The 24207-nt window shown below is 41.4% G+C and overlaps 1 protein-coding gene across 1 annotated transcript in view; it reads right to left on the reverse strand.

The window, feature by feature from the left end:
- Positions 1 to 21095, reverse strand: part of LOC149305317 (uncharacterized) — a 32313-nt gene extending 11218 nt beyond the window's left edge. Inside the window, exon 1 of the mRNA XM_089477641.1 lies at positions 19323 to 21095. Within this exon, the coding sequence (XP_089333767.1) occupies positions 19323 to 21033 (1711 nt within the window). The 5' untranslated portion in view covers positions 21034 to 21095. The remainder of the gene's footprint in view (positions 1 to 19322) is intronic.
- Positions 21096 to 24207: the final 3112 nt, after the last annotated feature.

Genomic DNA, 24207 nt, shown 5'->3' on the forward strand with positions numbered 1-24207 from the left:
TTCCTTTTGGCCCAAGGAGCCTGGCCTCCTTCTGACTCTGGAGCCTCAGGAGAGAAAGAGATGCCTCTGTTCAACTGAGGCTCAGAGAAGGTTCTGGAACATTATTCCCCACAGTCACAAGCAGAACAAAATGGCTGCCAGAACACAAAATGGCCACCAGAATACAAAATGGCAGCCGGAACACAAAATGGCCTCCAGAACACAAAATGGCAACCCAAACACAAAATGACTGCTAGAACACAAAATGGCCACCAAAACAAAAAATGGCTGCCAGAACACAAAATGGCTGCCAAAACAAAAAATGGCCACCAAAACAAAAAATGGCTGCCAAAACAAAAAATGGCCACCAGAACACAAAATGGCTGCCAGAAAACAAAATGGCTGCCAGAACACAAAATGGCCACCAAAATAAAAAATGGCCGTCAGAACACAAAATGGCCGCCAGAACACAAAATGGCTGCCAGAAAGCAAAATGGCTGCCAGTACACAAAATGTCCAACAAAACAAAAAATGGCCGTCAGAACACAAAATGGCCGCCAGAACACAAAATGGCCGCCAGAACACAAAATGGCTGCCAGAATACCAAATGGCCACTGGAACACAAAATAACTGCCAGAACACAAAATGCTTCCAGAACACAAAATGGCCACCAGAACACAAAATGGTAGCAGAAACACAAAATGCTGCCAGAACACAAAATAGCCAGTGGAGCACAAAATGGCTTCCTTGGCAGTTGACATTTGAGGCCATCAGGGTAGATAGAGCGACTGAGGGGAAGAGTGGAAGGAGGTCCTGGAGGGAGGGGTCCTTGGGAGATCTAGAGCCTTCCTGAGATATTCGGTGTTCACTTCCTAACAAAGGGGCTTCTGGCCTTATAAAGGATTTGGGGCAAACTGGATCTGAAAGGCAGTACAGTGGACCCTTGTTATACGCTGGGGTTTGGTTCCAAGATCCCCCGTGTATAACAAAATCCGTGTATGCTCAAGTCCCATTAAATATAATGACGTAGCAAAATGGTGTCCCTTATAAAAAATGGAAAATCAAGGTAAATTTATACTTTTCTGGAACATTTTCAAACCGTGTATGCTTGAATCCGTGTATAAAAAATCAGAAGGGCCGACTGTAGTACCCTTTTCTCTTGCCAATGGGATTTAAAGTGTATTTTCTGGACTGGATCTCCCAGCATCCACATGGCCAGAGAGAGGAGGGGGCCCTGCCCTGCAGTAAGCCCCCTCCAATCCCTCTGAATTGAGGGCTACAACACCCATGTCTTCTTGACCAGATACATTGTTAATACTTCCTTCCTTCCTTCCTTCCTTCTTTCCTTCTTTCCTTCCTTCCTTCCTTCCTTCCTTCCTTCCTTCCTTTCTCCCTAGCTGGCTTGTGAGGTGTGATTAAGTCCTGTTAGTGATGTTACTTCTCTTGTTGTCATTGTGTGCCTCCAATATATTTCTGACTTATGGCGACCCAAAGGGAAGCCCTTTGCAGGCTTTTCATGGCAAGATTTGTCCAGAAGTGGTTTTGCAAGTGCCTCCCTCTGAGGCTGAGAGAGTGTGACTTGCCTAAGGTCACTCAGTGGGTTTCCGAGACCAAGAGGGCATTTGAACCCTTGGCTCCAGGGTCATAGTCCAATGCTCCAGCCACTAAACCAGGCTGGCTCTTTCGTGAGGCTTTGTAGATTTTTGTGGAGTGGCTCCAAGTCATTGCCGACTTCTGGGGAGCCTCTCCTGGGGTTTTCCTGGCAAGAGTTGTTCAGAGGAGGTTTGCCATTGCCTTCCCTGAGGCTGAGAGAGTGACTTCCTGCCCAAGGGACCCAGCTGGTTTCATGGTGGAGTGGGGTACTGGACCCTGGCCCACAGAGTTTTAACCCAACACTCAAACCACTGCACCACACTGCCTCCCATTCCCATGTACAACCTGTGAAATAATTGCAGACTTTTTTTGTTCTTCATGTGTGTCTTTAAGTCATTTCCAATTTATGGCAACCCTAAGGCAACCTTATCATGGGGTTTCCTTGGCAGGTTTCTTCAGAGATGGGTTGCCATTGCCATTCTCTGAGGCTGAGAGAGTGTGACTTTCCAAGGGTCACCTAAGTCCAAAACACACTGCAGCAATAATCCAATCTGAGACCGCTTTAACTGCCCTGACTCAGTGCTAGGGAATTCTGGGAAATGTAGTTTTGTGAGACATTGAGTCTTCTCTGTCAGAGAGCTCTGGGGCCACAATAAACTCCAATTCCCAGGATTCCCTAGCACTGGGCCAGGGCAGTTAATATGCTCTCAGACTGGACTATTACTGCCGTGTGTTTTGGACCTTACTTGGCCGCAAATTGTCCATAGCCTGCAATGCATCCCCTAATTCTGTTGGCAATCCCTCCCTGCCAACACTTTCTCATTTCCCCCCAAAACCAGTGCAAAGCTGGCAGATGGAAAGAGGTTTTAAAGCAGCATTTAAATCTGCATTATTTGATTTTAAAAAACTAAACATCCCAAATGTTATTATCATTTTTGTAGCTATTATTACAGAAAGACATAGAGTGCAAACTCCTCAAGTACCTTTATTTTCTGGAGTGAGATGGGCTTTTCCAACTGACTCACTGTGATGGATCTCCTGTGGTCCAAGCACCCAAACCGCGGCCCTGTAATAATAATAATAATAATAATAATTATTATTATTATTATTATTATTATTATTATTTTATACACCTCTTCACCCAAAAAGCTATCAGAGTGGCTTACAAATTGTTAATTAGGCATTGAGACATTATGGCTCTTAGTCCAGCAGACCCTTAAATTCCTTAAATCGCACTGCCATCATCCAGTGAATTATAAAAGGATTTCCCTTAACCTACACTGGGACCGGTTAAGGGACCTTATTTCTACTTCTTTACTGATCTTCCAAGCATCAACCGAGCCAAGAGACGTGTAAAAGGAGTGTCAAGTAGTAGATACTCTAAGGAGATATTCATTATAAATAACAAAATATAACTAAAATATCAGTTATACAAGATATTAAGAATCTTGCAGGTACAATATTTGTAAGTATATAATGTTCAATTCATACAAGCTATTAAAAAACAAATAAACCCAAGCGTCCGATTCTGATACTAACTTCCAAGATCCACTCCTTAACTCTCTCTCTCTCTCGATCTCCAACCGACACAATTCCCCCAACTGTCTCTTGGTCTCTCAGGCCTTATATCTCCTTCTCACGGAAGCTTCCAGAAGAACCTTTATCCTGGTCTGTGATTGGTCAAGAGAGCCTTCCGTAGCAGTGATGTCACTCTGTATTTTCATAAACCTCCTTTTACTGCCTGAAGAAGATCTCCATTGACTGGAGCCCAGTCATTGCACTTGCCCAAGGCAAGACTTGCACCTGTTTCCCAATGTTGTTCTTGGGGTCTGCCTTCCAGTTGTTTCCAGCTCTTATGGTGACCGGAGGGGAATCTCTGAAGGGGTTTTCTTGGCAGGTTCCTTCAGAATGGGTTTCCCATGGCCATCCTCTGAGGCTGAGAGAGTGTGACTTGCCCAAAGCTTCAGTCCTTTTGGAAGCCTTTTTGCTTTATCTTCTAGAAGGCAGCTGAGGTGTTGCTTCTTGCTCTGAAGAATGAGAGGAACCTTCTGGCATCCAAAAGGCTAACATTCTCTGGAGTTATGTCTGATAATATGTATATGTAGGATTGCAATCCCTGTTCATTTATTGAAAGGTTTATAGTGCACCCCACATCATAGAATATGGACAAGGCAACTGTTACATGGATTTGTAATTGGTTGACAAGACGAACCTCCAAAGCCTTCATGAGAGGCTTTTTAATGCAACAAAATTTCATACTAAAGAAAGAAAAGAAAAGAAAAAGTGAACCTGATGTATGATATGTTGAAAAAGAAAGAAATAGAACTAAGTGAAAATATAACTAAGAAAAGAATTACAAAAGAGATTAAAACGATTAAAAAACAAATAGAAGAAAATGAAGAGATAGATAGGAAAATTAAATATAGGAAACAAATGCAGTTCGAAGATGCAAACAAACCAGGCAGATGGTTGGCACACAGACTGAAAAAACAAAGGGCAAGGAACATCATTCCTGAAATTAAAACCCAAGAAAAAGTACTTTCCACGGACCAAGAAAGAATAAAGAAAGAGTTTCTAGACTTCTACGAACAGCTGTATAAAGGAGGGAACATCTCAAAACAGAGCATACAGGAGTTTCTGAAGGAATCAAACATAAAGCAGTTTGATAACCAGCAGAGAGATATACTGAAGAGACCAATTTCTGTAGCCGAAATAACAAGGTTATTAAGAATAGCAAAAAAGGGGAAACTCCAGGCCCAGATGGATTCCCGGTTGAATACTATCAAAAATTTGAAGAACAACTAATAATACCATACAAACTAACATTGAACGAAATTGGGAAACAAAAATATCCAGGATCATGGAAGCAGGCGGACATCTCCCTAATAGCCAAAGAAGGCAGAGATCCGATGGATGTGAAAAGCTATAGGCCAATCTCTCTGCTTAAGACGGACTATAAGCTATTTGCAAAAATCTTAGCAGGAAGATTAAAAAGGATATTAGCAGAGTGGATACAAGAAGAACAAGCTGGTTTTCTACCTAACAGACCATTAAAAAAGAACATACGAGTAATTCTGAATACCATAGAATATGATGAAAGAAATAACGGGGAAAGTCTGGCACTTGTATTGATGGACCTGGAGAAGGCATCCGATAACATCAGCTGGGAGATCATGTATACCGTGATGGAAGAAGCGAAGGTAGGAACCCAATTTGATACATGGATTCGAGAAATCTACGAAGAACAAAGTGCCAGAATAATTGTGAATTATAGCAAAACAAAAGGATTTAAGATCACTAAAAGCACGAGGCAGGGATGCCCACTATCTCCACGGTTGTTCATTTTCGTTTTAGAAGCACTCAATAACAGAATTAGAGAGACTTCCGGTGGCATGGCGGCGCCTCGATCACCTCCGAAGAGAGGCTCCGGAGGGAGGATCGCGGTTTCGCGGCGACGGAGGCGGTGGGGTAAGGTCCCACCGACCTGAAAGTGTCCCCCCGATAAAGGGGAAGCAGAGGGGCTCACCGAGATCCGGCGTTCCATTTGATTTTCTTTAATCTGCCTCCATTTGCGAGAGCGGGACGAAGGAACGGCACGGACAGGGAGCGACCACGGCCGCGGAGAGCAGGCACAACCCGCGGCTTGCGCTGAATGCAACGCCACCACTTTTAAATTGTTTAAGTTGTAATCTGTGTTGGGAATTGCGGAACTACCAGCAAGGAACTATCACGAAATTGTAACCCTGCCTTTAACCTCGCGACAGAGAAGGACAGGAGCGACATCAAGCTTTAAATCACTAAGATAAAGGGGTTTCCCCATTTGTTTGTTTGTCTCTTTTTGGATGTTGTTACTTGGAGGACTTTCTGGATGTTGTTATTGAGAGGACCCTTTGGACGCTGTTACCCGGAGGACTTTTTAGACGCTGTCATTTGGAGGATTTTTGGATGCTATATGGAGGACTGTAAGGGTTCAGGCATTGTTTAGATTTCTAGCATTGTGGAAAAACCTGACTGAAAAGATTGACGTTTATTTCGGAAAAGTCTGCTGGAGCTGGATAAAAGACAGAGGAACTGTGGAGAACGGACCCTTTGGAGTCAGAAGAGGTTTTTGGAGGGGAGTAGAAAGACTGTGAAATAAATCAAATACCGTCTGGCGGCTTGCCTGGCCATTGTTTTTCTTTTTTCCCCAGCTGACCAGTCCATTGTAAAGGAAAAGGTTAATTTTTTCAAGTCAACTAAGAACTACAATTAAGCTCTGCAACAGAGCGAGGAGAGAGAGAACCTGGAAGCATCAAGCCCAGCTGCAGCAAATGATCTGAAGACTGACTGATAAGGCCCCCTCGGCTACTATTGAAGTGTGGGAGAGGCGGAGAGAGAGACGCTGAGTCAGGGAAAGAATAACTCTCCCATCTCTACCTCTCCTTCCTATTTTCCTCTTTCTTTCTTTTTCCCCCCTCTCTTTCTCCCCAACTTATACTTAGTAATATATATTAATTGCTGGCTATTTTGTAAACTATTTGTTTCCTCTGAAAGCTAAATTGTTTTAGTGGCTTATAGCTGTTCCCTTCTCTTTCCATTTCCCTTGCTTCCTCTATTCTCTTGGCTGCTTCCTTTCCCTTTCTCTTGGAGGGAAAGAAAAATATATATCAAAAAGCATACTTGTAATCCTTGCATTAACTGGTAAAGGTGAAGGATACAGTGCATATCTCCAGGTGTTGTGTAAGTGTATTGCAACTGATTTGTTAATTCGATGTGAGAAATTGGGATAGGAAATTGATACTTACACCCCCAAAGGCGGGTAATGGTGTAAGAAGCTTGATACTAATATCCACTACTAATTCTTATCACATTTATAATAATATTGCTGAAGCAGGCTAAAGATCTAACTGTTAGAGCTTAAGAAGAGGGGGATTAGAGAGCAAAACCCTTTTAAATGGTACTTTCCTGTGTCTCTTTATACCCCCTCCCCGATCTCAATTATCTCTCTTGGCTAACATAAAATATTTCTTGAGTATTTTGGTGAAACATAACTTCTGATTTCCTCTTGTTTCTCTTACTTGGTATTAAAGCCTACTTGAGATTCGTGTTCAACACACTCCAGTTGAAAACTTGGAAACTGCAATTTAGTCTTGAATGCTTTGTAAGTGAATTATAAAGTAGTGTACATTTATTGTGGAAGATTGTATAGAACTTTGTTATTGAGATACATTGTTAGGACCTTTTTTGTCAAGTGAAATAAGCGAAAGAACTATTAGAATCACTAGAGCTTAGAATTAACATTGTAGAAAATTGCTTGTTTCTTCTTTCTTTTTTCTTGGATCCTTCTTTTCAATTTAAGTGCATAATTAGACCAACTTGCAGTGGTGAAATTCCATCACCAATTCTTAAGTACTAAAACACACCTTTTTCTATTGAATTTTAAGTAAAGCGACTAATCCAACCTCAATAGCAAACCAGGATACATTTGAAAAGAAAGTAGTTTGGGATTTTTTCCCTCTTTCCTTCTCATTATAAAACTTGAAAAACCAGTAGAATAAGTTTGATTCTTGGCTTATTGTATCTTCAAATTAAATTAGCAATACAACCCTGTTATTTTTAACTATAAAAGAAATTCTCTCTTATCAACCCACCCTCTTTTCTTCTTGCCTAAAGATGATGAATACGAGGAAAACTGCAGCGCTGAATTCAAATCAGCCAGGAAATGCAAGGAGAACATCGAATGATTCGATACCAAAATTCCCTGAACACAATGATGCACTAATTGAGGAAATGAGGAGATTGCAACAGGAAACAAGTAAAGAAATCCAGGCTTCAAAAGAAGAGGTTAAAACTGAATTAAAGGCGGAAATTAAGCAATTAAATGCAAGATTAGACCAAATAGAGAACGAATTTAACTCAATTAACGGAAGGATTAAAGATTTAAAGATAGAAGTGCAAGCAACAGAGGAAAAAGTTGACCGAGCCGAAAGAACGAGAGAAGAAGACCAAAATACATTTTTGAAAATTTTGGTCAAAGAGAGAGAAAATTGCCTGAAATTGAGAGGCCTTAAAGAGAACACAAACGAAAATCTCTACACTTTGCTTTGCCCAATACTGGCCGGATTTGTAAATGAACCAGAGGAACAGTTTCCCTGGGAAATTGACCGAGCTTATAGATTAAGCTCTAGAGTAGCTAAAACAAAGACTTTGCCCAGGGACGTAATGGTATATTTTGTGAGAAAGCAGACAAGGGACTTGGTCCTAAATCAAAGCTACGATACTAAATTAATGGTGGATGATCAAGAAATAATTATCCTGAAAGATATACCGAGCCAAATATTGAAGAGGCGCAGAGAATATCAATGTTTGACGGACGTTCTTAACCAACGCAAAATCCCTTTCAGGTGGGAGGAAGTTGAAGGTCTTGTGGTCACATGGAAACAGAAAAAAACAAGACTAAACTCGGTTGAGAAGGCAAAACTTTTCTTGAAAGCCTTGAAGAGGGATCTAGAAGAAGGGGAGGGGGGGAAGAAGACGAAGGGGGAGGAAGCAATGATGAAGCAACTTGAATGGAGAAGTTAGGAAATAGTTCTCTTAACGTCAAATTATCTTTTTGTTGATTCTACTTTCTTCCCCCCCCCCCCCCCAAGTAAATAAGTAAGTTGAAACAATTTGAATAAAACCGAGCACTGTTTTGTATAACTAAGTTTAAATAAATTCGATTAAAAAATTTTTAATTCTCAACAAAAGCTGTTGTGGTCTTTTCTAGTGTATACTTTTAGATAATAAATTCTACTAAAAATGAAAATATTATCACTCAATGAAAAAGGCTTGAATTCCCCCCAGAAAAGAAAAAAGGTGTTCCTCTTCTTGGAAAGAAACAATGCAGATGTTGTATGCTTACAGGAAAGACGCATCAAATTAAAAGATGTAAGATTACTAAAAAATCCAAACATTGGTAAAGAGTACTCTTCAGTATTTGGAAAGAGTAAAAGAGGAGTTACCCTATATATTAATGATAATATAGAATCCAAATTTATATTTGCAGACCCCAATGGGTACTATGTGGGGGCGGGAAAAAAGAATATTGATCGTTGGCATATATGGCCCCCAGGAAGGCAAAGGATCTTTTTATGCAAAATTACACAGGGAACTCTCTAATTACGATTACGAAAACATAATTATGATAGGAGATTTCAACGGTGTAATCAATCCTATGATTGACAGAAAATCTGACAAAAGAATAAAACAAGATCAGGGTAAACTTCCCCATCTAAAAGAGGATCTTTCCCTAATAGATGTATGGCGACATCTGTACGATGAGGGTAAAAGTTTTACGTTTTATTCAGACAGACATGAATCGCTAGCAAGGATTGATCTATGTTTAGCTTCAAGTACCTTGACCCAGGAAATTACAAGTATGGAGACTCTCAATAGGACTATTTCAGACCACAATCCCCTTGTAATAGAGTTCAGAGAAACCAGGAAAATTAAGAATTGGCTTATACTAAATGAAGATCTGCTCAAAGATAGATAGGGAAATTGTGGGAAAAGGCAAAGAATGGTTAAAATTCTTCTTCATGGTAAATTCGAATGGTGAGGTCAAAATGAGTATGGTGTGGGATGCTTGCAAGGCTTCTATGAGGGGTTTCTTTACTCAGCAACATTCAATTTGGTGGAAACGTAAGAAAGATAGAAGAAATAAATTAAACAACTCACTGAGGGGAAAAGAAAACGAACTAAAGAAATACCCAAGAAACAAAATTATTCAGAAAGAGATAAAAATTTTGCAGAAACAGTTAGATGCTGAAATGACTTTAGAACTGGAAAAAAGACTAAAACTAGTGAAACAGAAAAATTTTGAACATGCTAACAAAGTGGGGAAATGGCTGGCCTTCCAGTTAAGAAGAATTAGAGAGAGAAAAGTAATTACCAAAATAAAAAAAGGGAAATCAACACTTACCCGGCAAGAAGACATCAAAAGAGAATTCCCAAACTTCTTTGAAAACCTGTATAGAGAAAAAACAGTTGAATTAGACGAAATAGAAAAGTACCTGGATATTGTAAAACCTCGAAATATCCAAGGAAAGCAGAAGGAGGAACTAAATAGACCAATTACGATAAAAGAAATTAGAGAAGCAATTACGAATGCGAAAACTGGAAAAGCACCAGGTAACGACGGCCTCCCAATATCTTTTTATAAGGAGTTGATTGATGAAGTAGCTTCCCCTCTTCAACAAGTGATGAACGAAGCCTTGGAAGATAACATACCAAACTCATGGAAAGAAGCAGACATCTCCTTAATACCAAAAGAAGGTAAAGATCTCGAAAGTCCAAGTAACTACAGACCGATATCGCTTTTAAACAATGATTATAAGTTACTCGCTGCTATCCTATCTAAAAGATTAAGAGATTGCTTAGTGGAGGCAATTGGGGAGGAGCAAAGAGGATTTTTACCTGGTAGACAAATTAGGGATAATACAAGATCGATAATTGATATTATTGAATATTATGAGAAACATAACGAAAAAAAGATGGGTTTACTCTTTATTGATTTCGAAAAAGCTTTCGATTCGGTCAATTGGAATTTTTTACTGACATTGTTAAAAAGAATAGACATAGGCTCAAATTTTTTAAATTGGCTATCAAAAATCTATAGCAAACAACTCGCACAAGTTAGGGTTAATAGAGAAAAAACAAAAGTAATTCAAATCCAAAGAGGAACACGCCAGGGCTGTCCTCTTTCCCCCCTGTTGTTTCTGCTGGTAATCGAACTATTAATTAAAAGAATCGGAGAAAAACCAGATATCCAGGGAGTTAAATTAAGAAGTTCAAAAATCAAAATCAGAGCATTTGCAGACGATGTTGTTATTGTTATTGATGACCCGATAAACAATGCAGTAAAAGTGATGGAAATTATCGATGAATTCGGCAAAGTATCAGGATGTGTAATAAACAAAGACAAATCAAATATACTGACAAAAAATATTGGCAAAGAAGAGGAATCATTGTTGGGTAATTTAACAAAAATTAAGGTGACAAACAAAGTTAAATATTTAGGACTAAATATTACCAAGAAATCAAACGAACTGTTTGAAAACAACTATACAAAAATCTGGAAAGAGATAAAAAAAGATTTGATAAGATGGAACAAATTAAACATCTCTCTATTGGGTAGGATAGCAGCGATTAAAATGAATATCTTACCAAGAATGTTATACCTTTTCCAAACACTCCCTATCATTATGACAAGAAAAATCTTCAAACATTGGAATAAAGACATCTCTGATTTTATCTGGAGAGGGAAAAAGCCAAGAATCAAACTTAAGAATCTACAAGACAACAGAGAAAAAGGTGGTCTGGGATTACCCTCTCTGCAACTTTATGATGAAGCATGTAGTTTAGTTTGGGTAAGAGAATGGATGACATTGTCAAACAAAACGTTGTTTGGAATTGGAGGGAGATGATCTTAATGTGGGATGGCATTGCTATCTGGTTTATGGAAACAGTTCACTTAGCAAATCATTTACAAACCATGCCATTAGAAAACCCCTCTTTGAAACGTGGAACAAACATAAAAGACATACCTTAGCTAGGATTTGCGGCTGGGTCTCTTCACACGAGGCCATCTGTAGCAAAGAGTCGAGCGAGGGGATTGGATGGCTAAGAGATGAAGACCTGTGGGTAAAAACAAGAGAAGAGGTAAGAATGAAAACAAGAGAAGAACTCATTGAGGAAACAAATATTAACTGGTTCACATATAGGCAAATTTATGAGAGATTTAAAATGGACACAAAGACAATCGGGTTGGAATTGGATGTCAAAAAAATCGAATTGAGCAACATTTTGTATTTAGATAATGCCAAATTAATTGGGAAAGTATATGCAATATTGCTATCCTTGGAAATGGAAGAAGAGACAGTTAAAAGTCAGATGGTAAAATGGGCTACATGCATAGGTCACCCAATTATGCTAAATCAATGGGAAAAGGTGTGGAAAGACCAAAAAAAAACACCTAACTATTTCACAAAATATTAGAGACAATTTCTTTAAAATGATGTATTTCTGGTATCTTTCACCCTACAAGATGGCCAAAATTTATAAAACCAAAAAAGATAAATGCTGGAAAGGCAGAAAGAAAAAGGGAACCTTCTTTCATGCATGGTGGGAGTGTAGTAAAGCAAAACAATTTTGGAAGATGGTTAATAAATCGATTAATCAGATAATGGGAACAGATTTAGTGCCCAAGCCGGAACTGTATTTATTAGGGATGTTGGATGAAGGAACCAGAAAAGAAGATGAGAGGGCAATTTTTCATATGGTTTCATTAGCAAGAATTTGCTATGCACAAAAATGGAAGAGTGAGCAAATACCATCGTGCGATGAGTGGCTATTGAAAGTATATGAAGTGATGGGGATAGACATTATAATACTAAAGTCAAACAATATGTGTAAAGATAAACATCTAGAATACTGGAAGAAAGTGACAACATTTTTTGGAAATGAGTGGGGTAAGGAAGTTACTATAGGTCTGATGTAAAACCACTATAGCTCGAACGAGCAGTTCACTCTCAACATCTTCTCGGCAGTGGTAAGGCGGAAAGTAGGGTCTTCTTTTTTGTCATTAGTCAAGTCTTTTCTTTTTCTTTTTTGAAAAGGATAATCAAAGTTGAACACTGAACAATTGATAGACAAATATGGTCAACAAGAATATGTCTGGTAGTTATGAAGTCAACTTGTATGTTAGATGTCATGTTACCTGTAAGTAGATGTCTAAAGGTAGAGTGGATAGGATGGAAGGAGAGAGAGAGGAGAGAATCGATTTAGATGCTTGTATGTTATGTTAATTTATGTTATTTTATGTTTTATGTGTAGTGTATTATATGTTTTTGTATGTGTATGCATTAGTATGTATTATTCTTTTTAACTCAATAAAATTTAAAAATAAAAAAATAACAGAATTAGAGAAGAAAAACAAATAGGAGGTATGAAAGTTAGGAATCACGAATATAAAATGCGTATATTGGCGGATGATATTGTCTACATATTGGAAAACCCTACAGAAAGTATAGAAAAACTAATAGAAATGCTAACGGACTTCGAAAAGGTCTCAGGCCTAAAAGTAAACAAAGATAAGGCAGCTATGGTGACGAAGAATCTGGATAGAAAAGAGGAGAAGAGATAAGTGGATTTACGGTGAAAAAAGAAAACTAAATACCTAGGAATATGGATTACTAGTAAAAATGTAGACCTTTATCACAATAACTATGAAACAGTGTGGAGAGAAATCAAGAAAGACTTAGAGAGGTGGGGGAGTTTAAGGCTTCTATATTGGGCAGAGTTTCAGTGATAGAAATGAACACATTGCCTAAGATGTTATTCTTATTCCAAACAATACCGATATTGCACTCTTTTAAACCTCTAAACATGTGGCAAAAAGAAACCCTGAGTTTTGTGTGGGAAAAGAAGAAAGCTAGAATAAAAGCAAAAATGGTGTATGCTGATAAAGCTCGCGGTGGATTAGGTTTACCAAACTTAACTTTGCATTATTATGCTGCAGTGTTGGTATGGATTGAGAAATGGTTATTACTGGAAGATGACAAGTTAATAGGATTAGAAGGGGATAACTTAAGATTCGGCCTACCTGGGTATTTGTTTTATAGTCAGTGTAAAGTACACAAAGAGTGCAAAAACCACATATTAAGAAAGGCTATGCTGTATGTATGGGAAAAACTAAGACCAAGAATTTCTCAAGAGTTACTACTAGCTTGCTCGCCCCAGGAAGCTTTCTTGAGCAAGGAAAGAATACCCAGGACTAAATGGATCAAATATTCAGATTTGGTGAAAGAAAGAGCTAAAATCCCAAGAAGAGTTGAAGGCAGTGGGAATCAATTGCCACTGGTATTTATATAGACAGTTGAGAGAGAGATGGAAAACGGATGAAAGACTCACTGGAATTAATAATAAGAAACCCAAGTGGGAAGAAAGAGTAGAAAAGGGCGAGAGAAAGGTGATAACTAGAAACTACAAAAGGCTACTAGAGTGGGATACTGAAGAAGAAATAATCAGAGGAAGCATGATTAAATGGGCACAGAACGTGGGACACAGTATTGACTATATTAAATGGGGGAAAGTTTGCAAGGGAACTAAGTTCACGATTAATCAAGAATTAAGAGAAAACACCTCTAAAATGTTATATAGGTGGCACCTGTCTCCACAAAAGATCATCGCATATACAGTGGGCCCTTGTTATACGCTGGGGTTTGGTCCCAAGTTCCCCCGTGGATAACAAAATCCGTGGATGCTCAAGTCCTATTAAATATAATGACATAGAAAAACCGTGTCCCTTATAAAAAATGGAAAATCAAGGTTTAATATGTGAAATTTATGCTTTTTTTTGAACATTTTCAAACTGTGTATGCTTGAATCCGTGTATAAAAATCCGTGTATAAGAAGGGCTGACTGTATGTGTAAGAATAAAAAAAGCAAGCCACTCTCTTGGAAATGCAATATAGAAGTAGGCTCTTTCTTTCACATCTGGTGGACTTGTAAAACAGCCAAACAATACTGGATTAAAATATATAAAGCAATAACTATAGAATTAAAGATCCCAATAACTTTCAATCCAGAAACATTTCTCCCAGGTATGATAAGTGATGAACTAAGCAAAACTTGGGGAAAAGTGTTGTTTTCCTTATTTACATGTGCCAGAATAACCTCTGCAAGATACTGGAAACGAAAAGAAATTCCCTCTGTAGAGCAATGGTTGATGAAAGTCTTGGAGGTGGCGGAAGTGGACAAACGGGCATCTTGGACAAAAGGTAAGACAGAAGAAGAGGTGGGGAAAGAGTGGCATGTCTTTTACGAACGCTTAAGAAATCAATGGGGAAACGTCATGTTTGTGTAAATACAATGCTTATGTGTATAAAAACCGAAATGGAAAGAACTTTAGTTAGAAATAGTAGCAGGTGTTAAGACAATGTTGAAAAGTGAAAAATAAGAACATTTCAGGAGGAATGCCATTTGTAGGCTATAAAGAAGGTAAAACGGGAAATAGCGCCCTTCCTGAGCTTTGTGGGATAGTAAAAAGTGAAAGAATTAATGAGAGGGTATTTCCCAAGAAGGAGTGAAGAAGACATGATCAGGAAAGATAAAACAAAATAAGGGGAAACTCCAAATATAACGATGTATAAAGCTGCAAGTAGCTGGAAGTGCAGTTTATGTTAAGTGTATTTTATTAAGTGTCGGAGGGACATGTATGTTAAATGTCGGGTGGGGGGTGGAGGGATATGTAGGGATGGTATGTATTGTAAATGTACTAGTATTGTAGAAATACTATGTTATGTAATATGTTATGTGGAAAAACTTGGGGGGAAGAACAATGGCTCCTTTTCATCCTGGAGAGAAGTGACCAGTGGGATGTCCAGTGGGGCTCTGTCCTGGGCCCAGTGCTATTCAACATCTTTATCAATGACTTGGATGACAGAAATGGAGGCATAGTTATCATACTAGAAGATGACACCAAACTAGGAGGAGTAGCTAATACTCCAGAGGACAGGATCAAAATTCAAAACGACCTGAATAGATTAGGAAGCTGGGCCAAAGCTAACAAAATGAAATTCAACACGGAGAAATGTAAGGTACTGCATTAAGTGCAGAAAAATGAAATGCACAGATATAAGATAGGAGACGACTGGCTGAATGAAACTACATGTGAAAGGGATCTAGGAGTCCAGTAGACCACAAGTTGAACATGAGTCAACAATGTGATGCGGCAGCTAAAAAGGCCAATGTGATTTTAGGCTGCATCAATAAAAGTATAGTGTCTAGATCAAGGGAAGTAATAGTACCACTCTATTCTGCTTTGGTCAGAGCCCTCCTGGAATATTGTGTCCAGTTCTGGGCACCACAATTCAAAAAGGATGTGGAGAAACTGGAGCCATGTGTCTAAAGGATGGTAACTAATTCAGTCAAAAATAAAATGTATATAGTCCATGATCTCCTACTGGGCGAAGAGGCTTTCCTGGTTTGTTTCACAGAGACCTGGCTGGGTGATGAGAGCTCTGCCACCTGGGCTCAGGCCTTACCAGCCGGGTTCTCCGTCAGTGAGCAGGTAAGGGGATGTCACTTTGGTCCATAAAGACAATCTTGCTTTGGCCAGGATACCGATCTGTAAAATGGACCACATTGAATGTATTTGCCTCAGCTTAAAGACTAGGGAAAGTCTGGGGATTCTGTTGGTTTAATGTCCACCCCGTTGCTTAACAGACTCCCTAGCGGAGCAGACACAACTGGTCTCGGAGCTGCTGCAGAAGTCGCCTAGGCTTTTAGTCCTGGGCGACCTCAACATCCCCCTCAAGGCCCGTTTAACGAACGTATCCGGTGCAGCTCGGGAGTCCATGGTCAGCATGACAAACATGGGCCTTTCCCAGATAGTCTCTGAGCCCACGCACTGTGCAGGTCATACTCACCATTCAACTCCAAGCAGTCTTGGAAGAAACAGATTTTCTAGATCCATTTCAAACCGGATTTAAGGCAGGTTACGGAGTTGAGACTGCCATGGTTACCTCAGTCAATGATCTCCATCTGAGCATCCATAGCTCTTTGAAATGGGGAGGTGTGACCCTGCTGGTGCTCTTGGACCTCTCAGCTGCCTTCGATATCATTGACCACAGTATCCTTCTGGAAGACTTGGGAATTGGGGGCACTGCTTTCCAGTGGTTCAGGTCCTACATCGCGGGCAGATTCCCGATGGTGTTGCTTGAAGACAGTTGTTTGTCCAAGAGGGAGCTCTAGTCAAGTGTCCCTCAAGGCGCGATTCTGTCCCCAATGCTATTCAACATTTACCTGAAGCTGTTAGGTGAGATCATCCGGAGACATGGGGAAGGGTGTTATCAATATGCTGATGACACCCAAACATATTTCTCTATGTCTCAGACGGATGAAATGACTAAGGATGATGTCTCTCCTCTGAATGGCTGTCTTAATGCAGTAATGAGGGAAAACAAACTACAATTGAATACAAGTAAGATGGAGGTACTTGTAATAGTGACTCCTAATCCGGGAATGGAGTTATGTCAGCCAGTTCTGGATGGGTTCAAACTTCCCCAGAAAGACACTGTCCTCAGTTTGAGAGTGCTCCTGGATTCATCGCTTCATCTGACGGCTCAGGTGGATGTGACGGTCAGGAGCACTTGTTATCAGGTTCGGCTGATACGCCAACTGCGCTGCTTCCTGGAGCAGGGAGACCTCGATACAGTAGTACATATATGCGCTGGTCACCTCTCGGCTCGACTTCTGTAATGCACTCTACATGGGGTTACCCGTGTGCCCAGTCTGGAAACTTCAGTTGGTACAGAATATGGAAGCCAGATTGGTTACGGGCACTTCTAGAACTGCCCACATTGCACCGGTTCTTAAATCCCTCAAATGGCTGCCCATTAGTTTCTGGGCAAGATACAAAGTGTTGCTTTTAACCTTTAAAGCCCTCCATGGCTTGGGTCCTGACTTCTTGTGGGAGCGCCTCCTCCCATACCATCCACCTTCAGACTCAGGTCCTCTAGGAAGAACTAGCTACAATTCAAGAAGACCAAACTTTCAGCGGTGACCCAGAGGTCCTTCTCATCAGCTGCTCCCAGGCTCTGGAACAACCTCCGGATGAGATCCGTCATATTTCCACCTTGGAAGCCTTCAGGAAGGTTATTAAGACAGATCTCTTCCGGCAGGCCTTTCCAGACTAGATTAGGTCTATTGACTTGCCTCTCCTTCCCCCTGACCTTGACCCTTGCCATAGTTACTGTTATGGAAATTGTTATTGATGTATATCGTTCTTGCCCTCCCCTTTCACCTTCAGAAAACAATCCAATTCTTGCTCAAAAAAACTTTTTTAATGTATTGTGTTTTGGATGTTTTAAATTTTCTTGCTGTTTAATAGCTTTTTAAGGGTCAATTAATGTTTTTATAATTGGGAGGAGGGTTGGGGGTTTGGGGGATTTAATTGTATTTCTGAAATTGTATGTCATTTTATTACTGTAATCCGCTTTGATTCCTTTGAGAAAAGATGGAATATAAATTATTATTATTATTATTATTACATCCTTCAAGGGGGTCCAAGGCCCTTTCAGTATGCTCCCAGAACCGGGGGGGGGGGATGTTTCTGGGGCGGTGGGTCTCTCTGTTGGTCCTCCTCTGCGGGGGTTTTGTGAAGGAAAAGGTAAGTATGTGAGGGAGGGTGCCCAATCCAGATCGTATGGGCCTCTAAACCTAGTTCCCAGGTTGCCAGGGGATTGCCAGAGCTTTGAGGTCCCTCCGTCTCCCTCCTCTTGGCTTTGGCCTAGATTTTGGCTCTTCTCTCCCCCCCAGAGCCCCCTCCCCCAGGACTCCAGAGAAAACTTATCCTCCCCCCCAAAATGTTATATCTAATGCTATCCTGAGTGATGCTATTTGGCACAAAATTCTTCCCCAAATGAGGCATCAGAAGGGAGGGTCTCTCCTCTGCCCCACTTTCCAGGAGGGAGGGGGCTCCTCAAAGCCCTTTTTACCTTTGGATCCCCCTCCCCTCCATGGCCATGTCTCTCTCCAAGGGTCCCCCCTGCCCTCTTCTCATAATAACCCCCAAGTAGTTGGGCCCAAAGGAATCCCCCGAGGAGGGGGCAGGGAAGGAAAATGGGAGAGGAGGCCTGGCAGGCCTCCTGCCTTTCTTTGGGGGGAGAATCCCCAAAGAAACCTTCCTTCTTATAACCCCCAAAGGCTTCCCAGAAGACCCTCCAGCCATTTATCTGAATGAACAAGGGCTCTCCCCACTTCCATCCCTCCTCAGAATAGACTATGAGGGCAGCAATGGCTTCAGGGGCTGAGACTGTGCATACATAGATGTCCCCAAAGGCCCCTCCTCAGCATGCGCAGGATCGCCAGGGCCGAGATGCTACTGCTTATTCTGCTGGCGGTCTTTGTGGGAAAGAAAGGTTTGTGCCTGGGCTTCAGCGGCCTCCCCTTCTTTCCCTCCTTCCTTTCTTCCTTTGAGGAGACCACAGTAGAGCCCAAGGTGCAGAGCTGGACTCAGGAGGGAAAGGCATGAAAGGAAGGCTCTAGTTTGGAAATGTAGCTGTCCCTGTGTATCCTGGATGTTTGTGTGTTTGCCTCTGCTGTTCTTATGGCTGGGAATGGAGCTGAGGACTGAGGAGAGAAGAAAGGGTCAGTTTTGGGCAAATTCAGAACTTCTGTGCATCAAAGAGTCCAGTGTGTTGAAATAGCAAAGAACTTTATTGCGAACACACAGAAATTCAGTGTCTAAGCCAGAACTGCCCACTCCAATCCAAACAAGACATTAAAACCCCCAAACCTAAAACTCCACCCTCTTCCAAACCTAGCCCCCCCCCCCCAGTCTATGCCCCACAGGTACCAAGCCCCCCTTTGCCATTCCTGAAATTACACCCTTTCTGCCTCCAACTTTCTTTAGCCAACATCCCACAAATTCCAAAAGCTATCATCCCCATAACTATTTTAACCAGCTGTTATAAATCCCAGCCCTTCATCTGCCTAACCTATACCATGACCCACAATCCGCAGCCAAATTTACAACCCAGTCATTATCTATACAATTAGCAATTAAAACCCAATCTTAACAAAATACAACCTTAACATAGACATATGGACAGACAAACATTACAAACAAATCACAACAGTCTTTTCTTAGCACTGCTGGACTGAAAATATATTTTTCCATTCCTTACTGACAAAAAGAGGGTTAGTTCATTTCTGGGATTTGTGTGGCTTCTCTCCTGTGTGGACTCTCTGATGTCTCACTAGGTCTGACTTTGAAGTAAAAGATTTCCCACAATGCTGGCATTTGTATGGCTTCTCTCCTGTGTGGAGTCTCTGATGTCTCACTAGGTCTGACTTCGAATAAAAACATTTCCCACAATACTGGCATTTGTATGGCTTCTCTCCTGTGTGGACTCTCTGATGTATCAGTAGTTGTGCCTTTGAAGAAAAACATTTCCCACAATACTGGCATTTGTATGGCTTCTCTCCTGTGTCGAGCCTCTGATGTCTCACTAGGTGTGACTTCCGAGAAAAACATTTCCCACAATGCTGGCATTTGTATGGCTTCTCTCCTGTGTGGACTCTCTGATGTATCAGTAGTTGTGCCTTTGAAGAAAAACATTTCCCACAATACTGGCATTTGTATGGCTTCTCTCCTGTGTCGAGCCTCTGATGTCTCACTAGGTGTGACTTCCGAGAAAAACATTTCCCACAATGCTGGCATTTGTATGGCTTCTCTCCTGTGTGGGTTCTCTGATGCATGACTAGGACTGACTTGTAAGCAAAATATTTCCCACAATGCTGGCATTTGTATGGCTTCTCTCCTGTGTGGAGTCTCTGATGTATCACTAGGTGTGACTTCGAATAAAAACCTTTCCCACAATGCTGGCATTTGTATGGCTTCTCTCCTGTGTGGACTCTCTGATGTATCAGTAGGTGTGCCTTTGAAGAAAAACATTTCCCACAATGCTGGCATTTGTATGGCTTCTCTCCAGTGTGGGTTCTCTGATGTCTCACTAGCTCTGACTTTGAAGTAAAAGATTTCCCACAATGCTGGCATTTGTATGGCTTCTCTCCAGTGTGGGTTCTCTGATGTCTCACTAGGTCTGACTTTGAAGTAAAACATTTCTCACAATGCTGGCATTTGTATGGTTTCTCTCCTGTGTGGACTCTCTGATGTCTCACTAGGTGTGACTTCTGAGGAAAATATTTCCCACAATGCTGGCATTTGTATGGCTTCTCTCCTGTGTGGATTCTCTGATGTATCACTAGGTGTGCCTTTGAAGTAAAACTTTTCCCACAATGCTGGCATTTGTATGGCTTCTCTTCTGTGTGGATTCTCTGATGTATCACTAGGTGTGCCTTTGAAGTAAAACATTTCCCACATTGCTGGCATTTGAATGGCTTCTCTCCTGTGTGGGTTCTCTGGTGTCTCACTAGGTCTGACTTAGAAGTAAAAGATTTCCCACAATGCTGGCATTTGTATGGCTTCTCTCCTGTGTGGAGTCTCTGATGTATCACTAGGTGTGACTTCGAATAAAAACATTTCCCACAATGCTGGCATTTGGATGGCTTCTCTCCTGTGTGGACTCTCTGATGTATCACTAGGTGTGCCTTTGAAGAAAAACATTTCCCACAATGCTGGCATTTGTATGGCTTCTCTCCAGTGTGGGCTCTCTGATGTGTCACTAGGTTTGACTTCCAAGAAAAACATTTCCCACAATGCTGGCATTTGAATGGCTTCTCTCCTGTGTGGACTCTCTGATGTTTCACTAGGTGTGCCTTTGAAGAAAAACATTTCCCACAATGCTGGCATTTGTATGGCTTCTCTCCTGTGTGGACTCTCCGATGCATGACTAGGACTGACTTGTAAGCAAAACATTTCCCACAATGCTGGCATTTGTATGGCTTCTCTCCTGTGTGGACTCTTCGATGCATGACTAGGACTGACTTGTAAGCAAAATATTTCCCACAATGCTGGCATTTATGTGACTTCTTTCTTGTGTGGACTCTCTTGTGACCGACAAATTCTTCTGTAGAAGAGGACAATGAGTGAATCACAGTGTAAAGACAGGAAAGTGTTACCCCAAGATTTAGCCCCACGTTCACCCCTCCCTATTTGAGATTAAATTAATTAAGTTGGTGTGAGTGACCTGAGCATGAACCTGTTCTGGATGCCCCCAAATCCATATAATGATTGTATTCTTACTCATAAGAGCTACCAAAGAAGAGATTGAAGGGGAACTGCCATGAGGAAATGAGTAGAAGCAGATAGTCAGGCCATTGAAAAATATTTCATTAAATATATGTAAAACTATTTTAATTGAAAAGTGGCATCATTTCCTGTGAGACTGCCATAGAGTCCTGAGTCAGAGCCCAAGACATGATGCAAGCTATCTGCAGAGGATGCTTCATGCTGTGTGGCACCAGATGACTCACAACCAATACAGTATACAGCACACATGCGGATTGATGTGGGTTGGTGTTGGGTGTAGAAGAGATTGTGAAGTTGATGGAAGTCAGAGAGGAGAGCTTGCAAATATTTGTTTTATATTGCAACGCAAGCTAAAGAACCTCCAAGGACTTGGAGGAAATCAACTGTGTGTCAGTTATTTTTAAGTGTGGAAAGTGGTCAGTGCATTGCCAATGCCTATATCTGGAGATTTGCTTCTGTACTCTGCTATGTTATTGTTGAGCTCTGGGAATGTTGCCTTCAGACTGTGCTATACATTGTCTTCTGAATGGGACCAGAATTCAAAGCCAAGAAGGACCTAAGAGCCAGTGTGACTATCCTGTTTGTCTGAGGTATTTTTGCCAAGCACCCATTGCATTTATTTCAGTTTCATACAATTCTTTCCCCACCCAGGAAACATCCTAAAGCAATTTAAACCTTTTCGAAAGCTCGGTTTCTGCCCCTAAGCAACAATTTCAGTATAAATATCAGCCCCAACTGGCTCTTCTTCAGCGTCAGTCCAGTTGCAGACAGACGCTCCGTTGGTTTACACTGCTAAACACCTCACTACACTCGCCAGCCCCACTTGCCATTGGAGTTACTGACTTCTCTCTCCTTTCTGGACCCTCAGCAATTGGAATCTAGATATTACCATTAGCAAAGCCTTACACTATTCACCACTCCCACCTTTGTTACCCAGTTCTTGTGTGTGTGCGTGAACACCTATATGTGTATATGTGTGTGTATGCGTGTATTTTGCTTTCCCCCTAAATAAAACACAAAAACCTATTGGAAATGCCTCTGGAGTTCTATGTGCCTCTGGGTCTGGTATAGTTGGGATGAATCCCGGGGTCACTGTAGCCTCACTCTCTCCTTTGAGCTAAGTATGAAATTCCCCTAAAAGCATAGCACTTGTGGGTGTCCTACCCAGACTCCAGCATTTCGAGTGACAAAGGGCCTCTGGAATCAACCACGGAACTAAGCAAGCTCAGGTTGGAAAAGAAACATGAGAGAAAAAGGGATTATTGTGTTACCCTTTCCTCTCTTCATAGACATTGCTCATAATTCCTAAATGGAACCCTTAATATGTAAGAAAACAAGGGCCTGATTTCAAGTTCAGTTCTGAGGTTCAGTGCTCTAAATGGGGATACCGTTGTAACAAGTTCGGAAGCTTCATTTAGTTCAAAACGCAGCAGCCAGATTGGTCACCGGAACATCTAGGTCAGGCCATATAACACCAGTTCTAACATCTCTACTTTGGCTGCCAATTAGCTTCCGGGCGCAATACAAAGTGTTGGTTATTACCTTTAAAGCCCTACATGGCTTGGGCCTGAGCTACGTGAGGGAACGCCTCTCCCTACACAATCCGTCCCGCCCTCTCAGAACAAAGAGCAGTCTAAGGACAACTTCTCACACAGCGTACACAGCCATGGCCCCCAAGTTATGGAACAACATGCTGGAGGAGATCCCTCTTATCACCATCTTGGATGCTTTCAAGAAAGCACTTAAGACAGTTCGCTTCCAGCAAGCTTACCCACCCGACCTCTTGTAAAGAACTTAAGGAAAAATCCCACTTTTGATCACCATTGTGCATTTTAAACGATGTTTTTATTTGTCCCGAATTGAGTTTTTGGCAACTGGTTGTTTTACTGTGTGTAAATTGGATGCTATCGTTTTTTGTGGCTATTTTATGGTTGCAATACCACCTCGATCCGTTGCAAGAGGGGGGGGGGGAATACAAATAAAACTTATTATTATTATTATTATTATTATTATTATTATTATTAAAATCTATCAGGTTGGAGGCTTCCTTCCAATCCCCAAGGCCCCTCTCCTGGCCCTTTCCAGAGGTCCCTTCCTTTCCGCACAGAGCTAGGCGATCCTGGCTTTGCTCCTGCCTTTCCCTCCTGGCTCCCAGAGGGCTAGAGTCATAGAGTTGGAAGAGACCACAAGGGCCATCCAGTCCAACCCCATTCTACCATCCAGGAATCAAAGCATCCCTGACAGATGGCCATCCAGCCTCTGTTTAAAGACCTCTAAGGAAGGAGACTCCACCAACATCTCCGAGGGAGTTTGTTCCATTGTCGAACAGCCCTTACTGTCAGGAAGTTCCTCCTAATGTTGAGGTGGAATCTCTTTACCTGCAGTTTGCAGCCATTCCTCCGCGTTCTAGTCTCTGGAGCAGCAGAAAACAAGCTTGCTCACTCTTCAATATGAAATCCCTTCAAATATTTAAACAGGTCTATCATATCACCTCTTAACCTTCTCTTTTCCAGTCTAAACATTCCCAGCTCTCTAAGCCCCGTTCCTCATACGGCATGGTTTCCAGACCGTTCCCCATTTTAGTTGCCCTCCTTTGGACACACTCCAGTTTCTCCATATCCTTTTTGAATTGTGGTGCCCTGAACTGGACACAGTATTCCAGGTGGGGCCTGACCAAAGCAGAATAGAGTGGCACTATTACTTCCCTTGATCTAGATAGTATACTTCTATTGATGCAGCCTAAAATCGCATTGCCTTGTTAGCTGCCGCATCGCACTGTTGACTCATCTTTAACTTGTGGTTTACTTGGACTCCTAGATCCCTTTCGCACGTAGTTTCATTCAGCCAGGTGTCCCCCATCCTATATCTGTTCATTTCATCCCCCTCCCAGCCTAATC

The sequence above is a fragment of the Sceloporus occidentalis genome, unplaced genomic scaffold (assembly GCF_023333645.1).
Source record: "Sceloporus occidentalis isolate IW3139 unplaced genomic scaffold, rSceOcc1.0.p SCAF_12, whole genome shotgun sequence".
Lineage (NCBI taxonomy): Eukaryota > Metazoa > Chordata > Lepidosauria > Squamata > Phrynosomatidae > Sceloporus > Sceloporus occidentalis.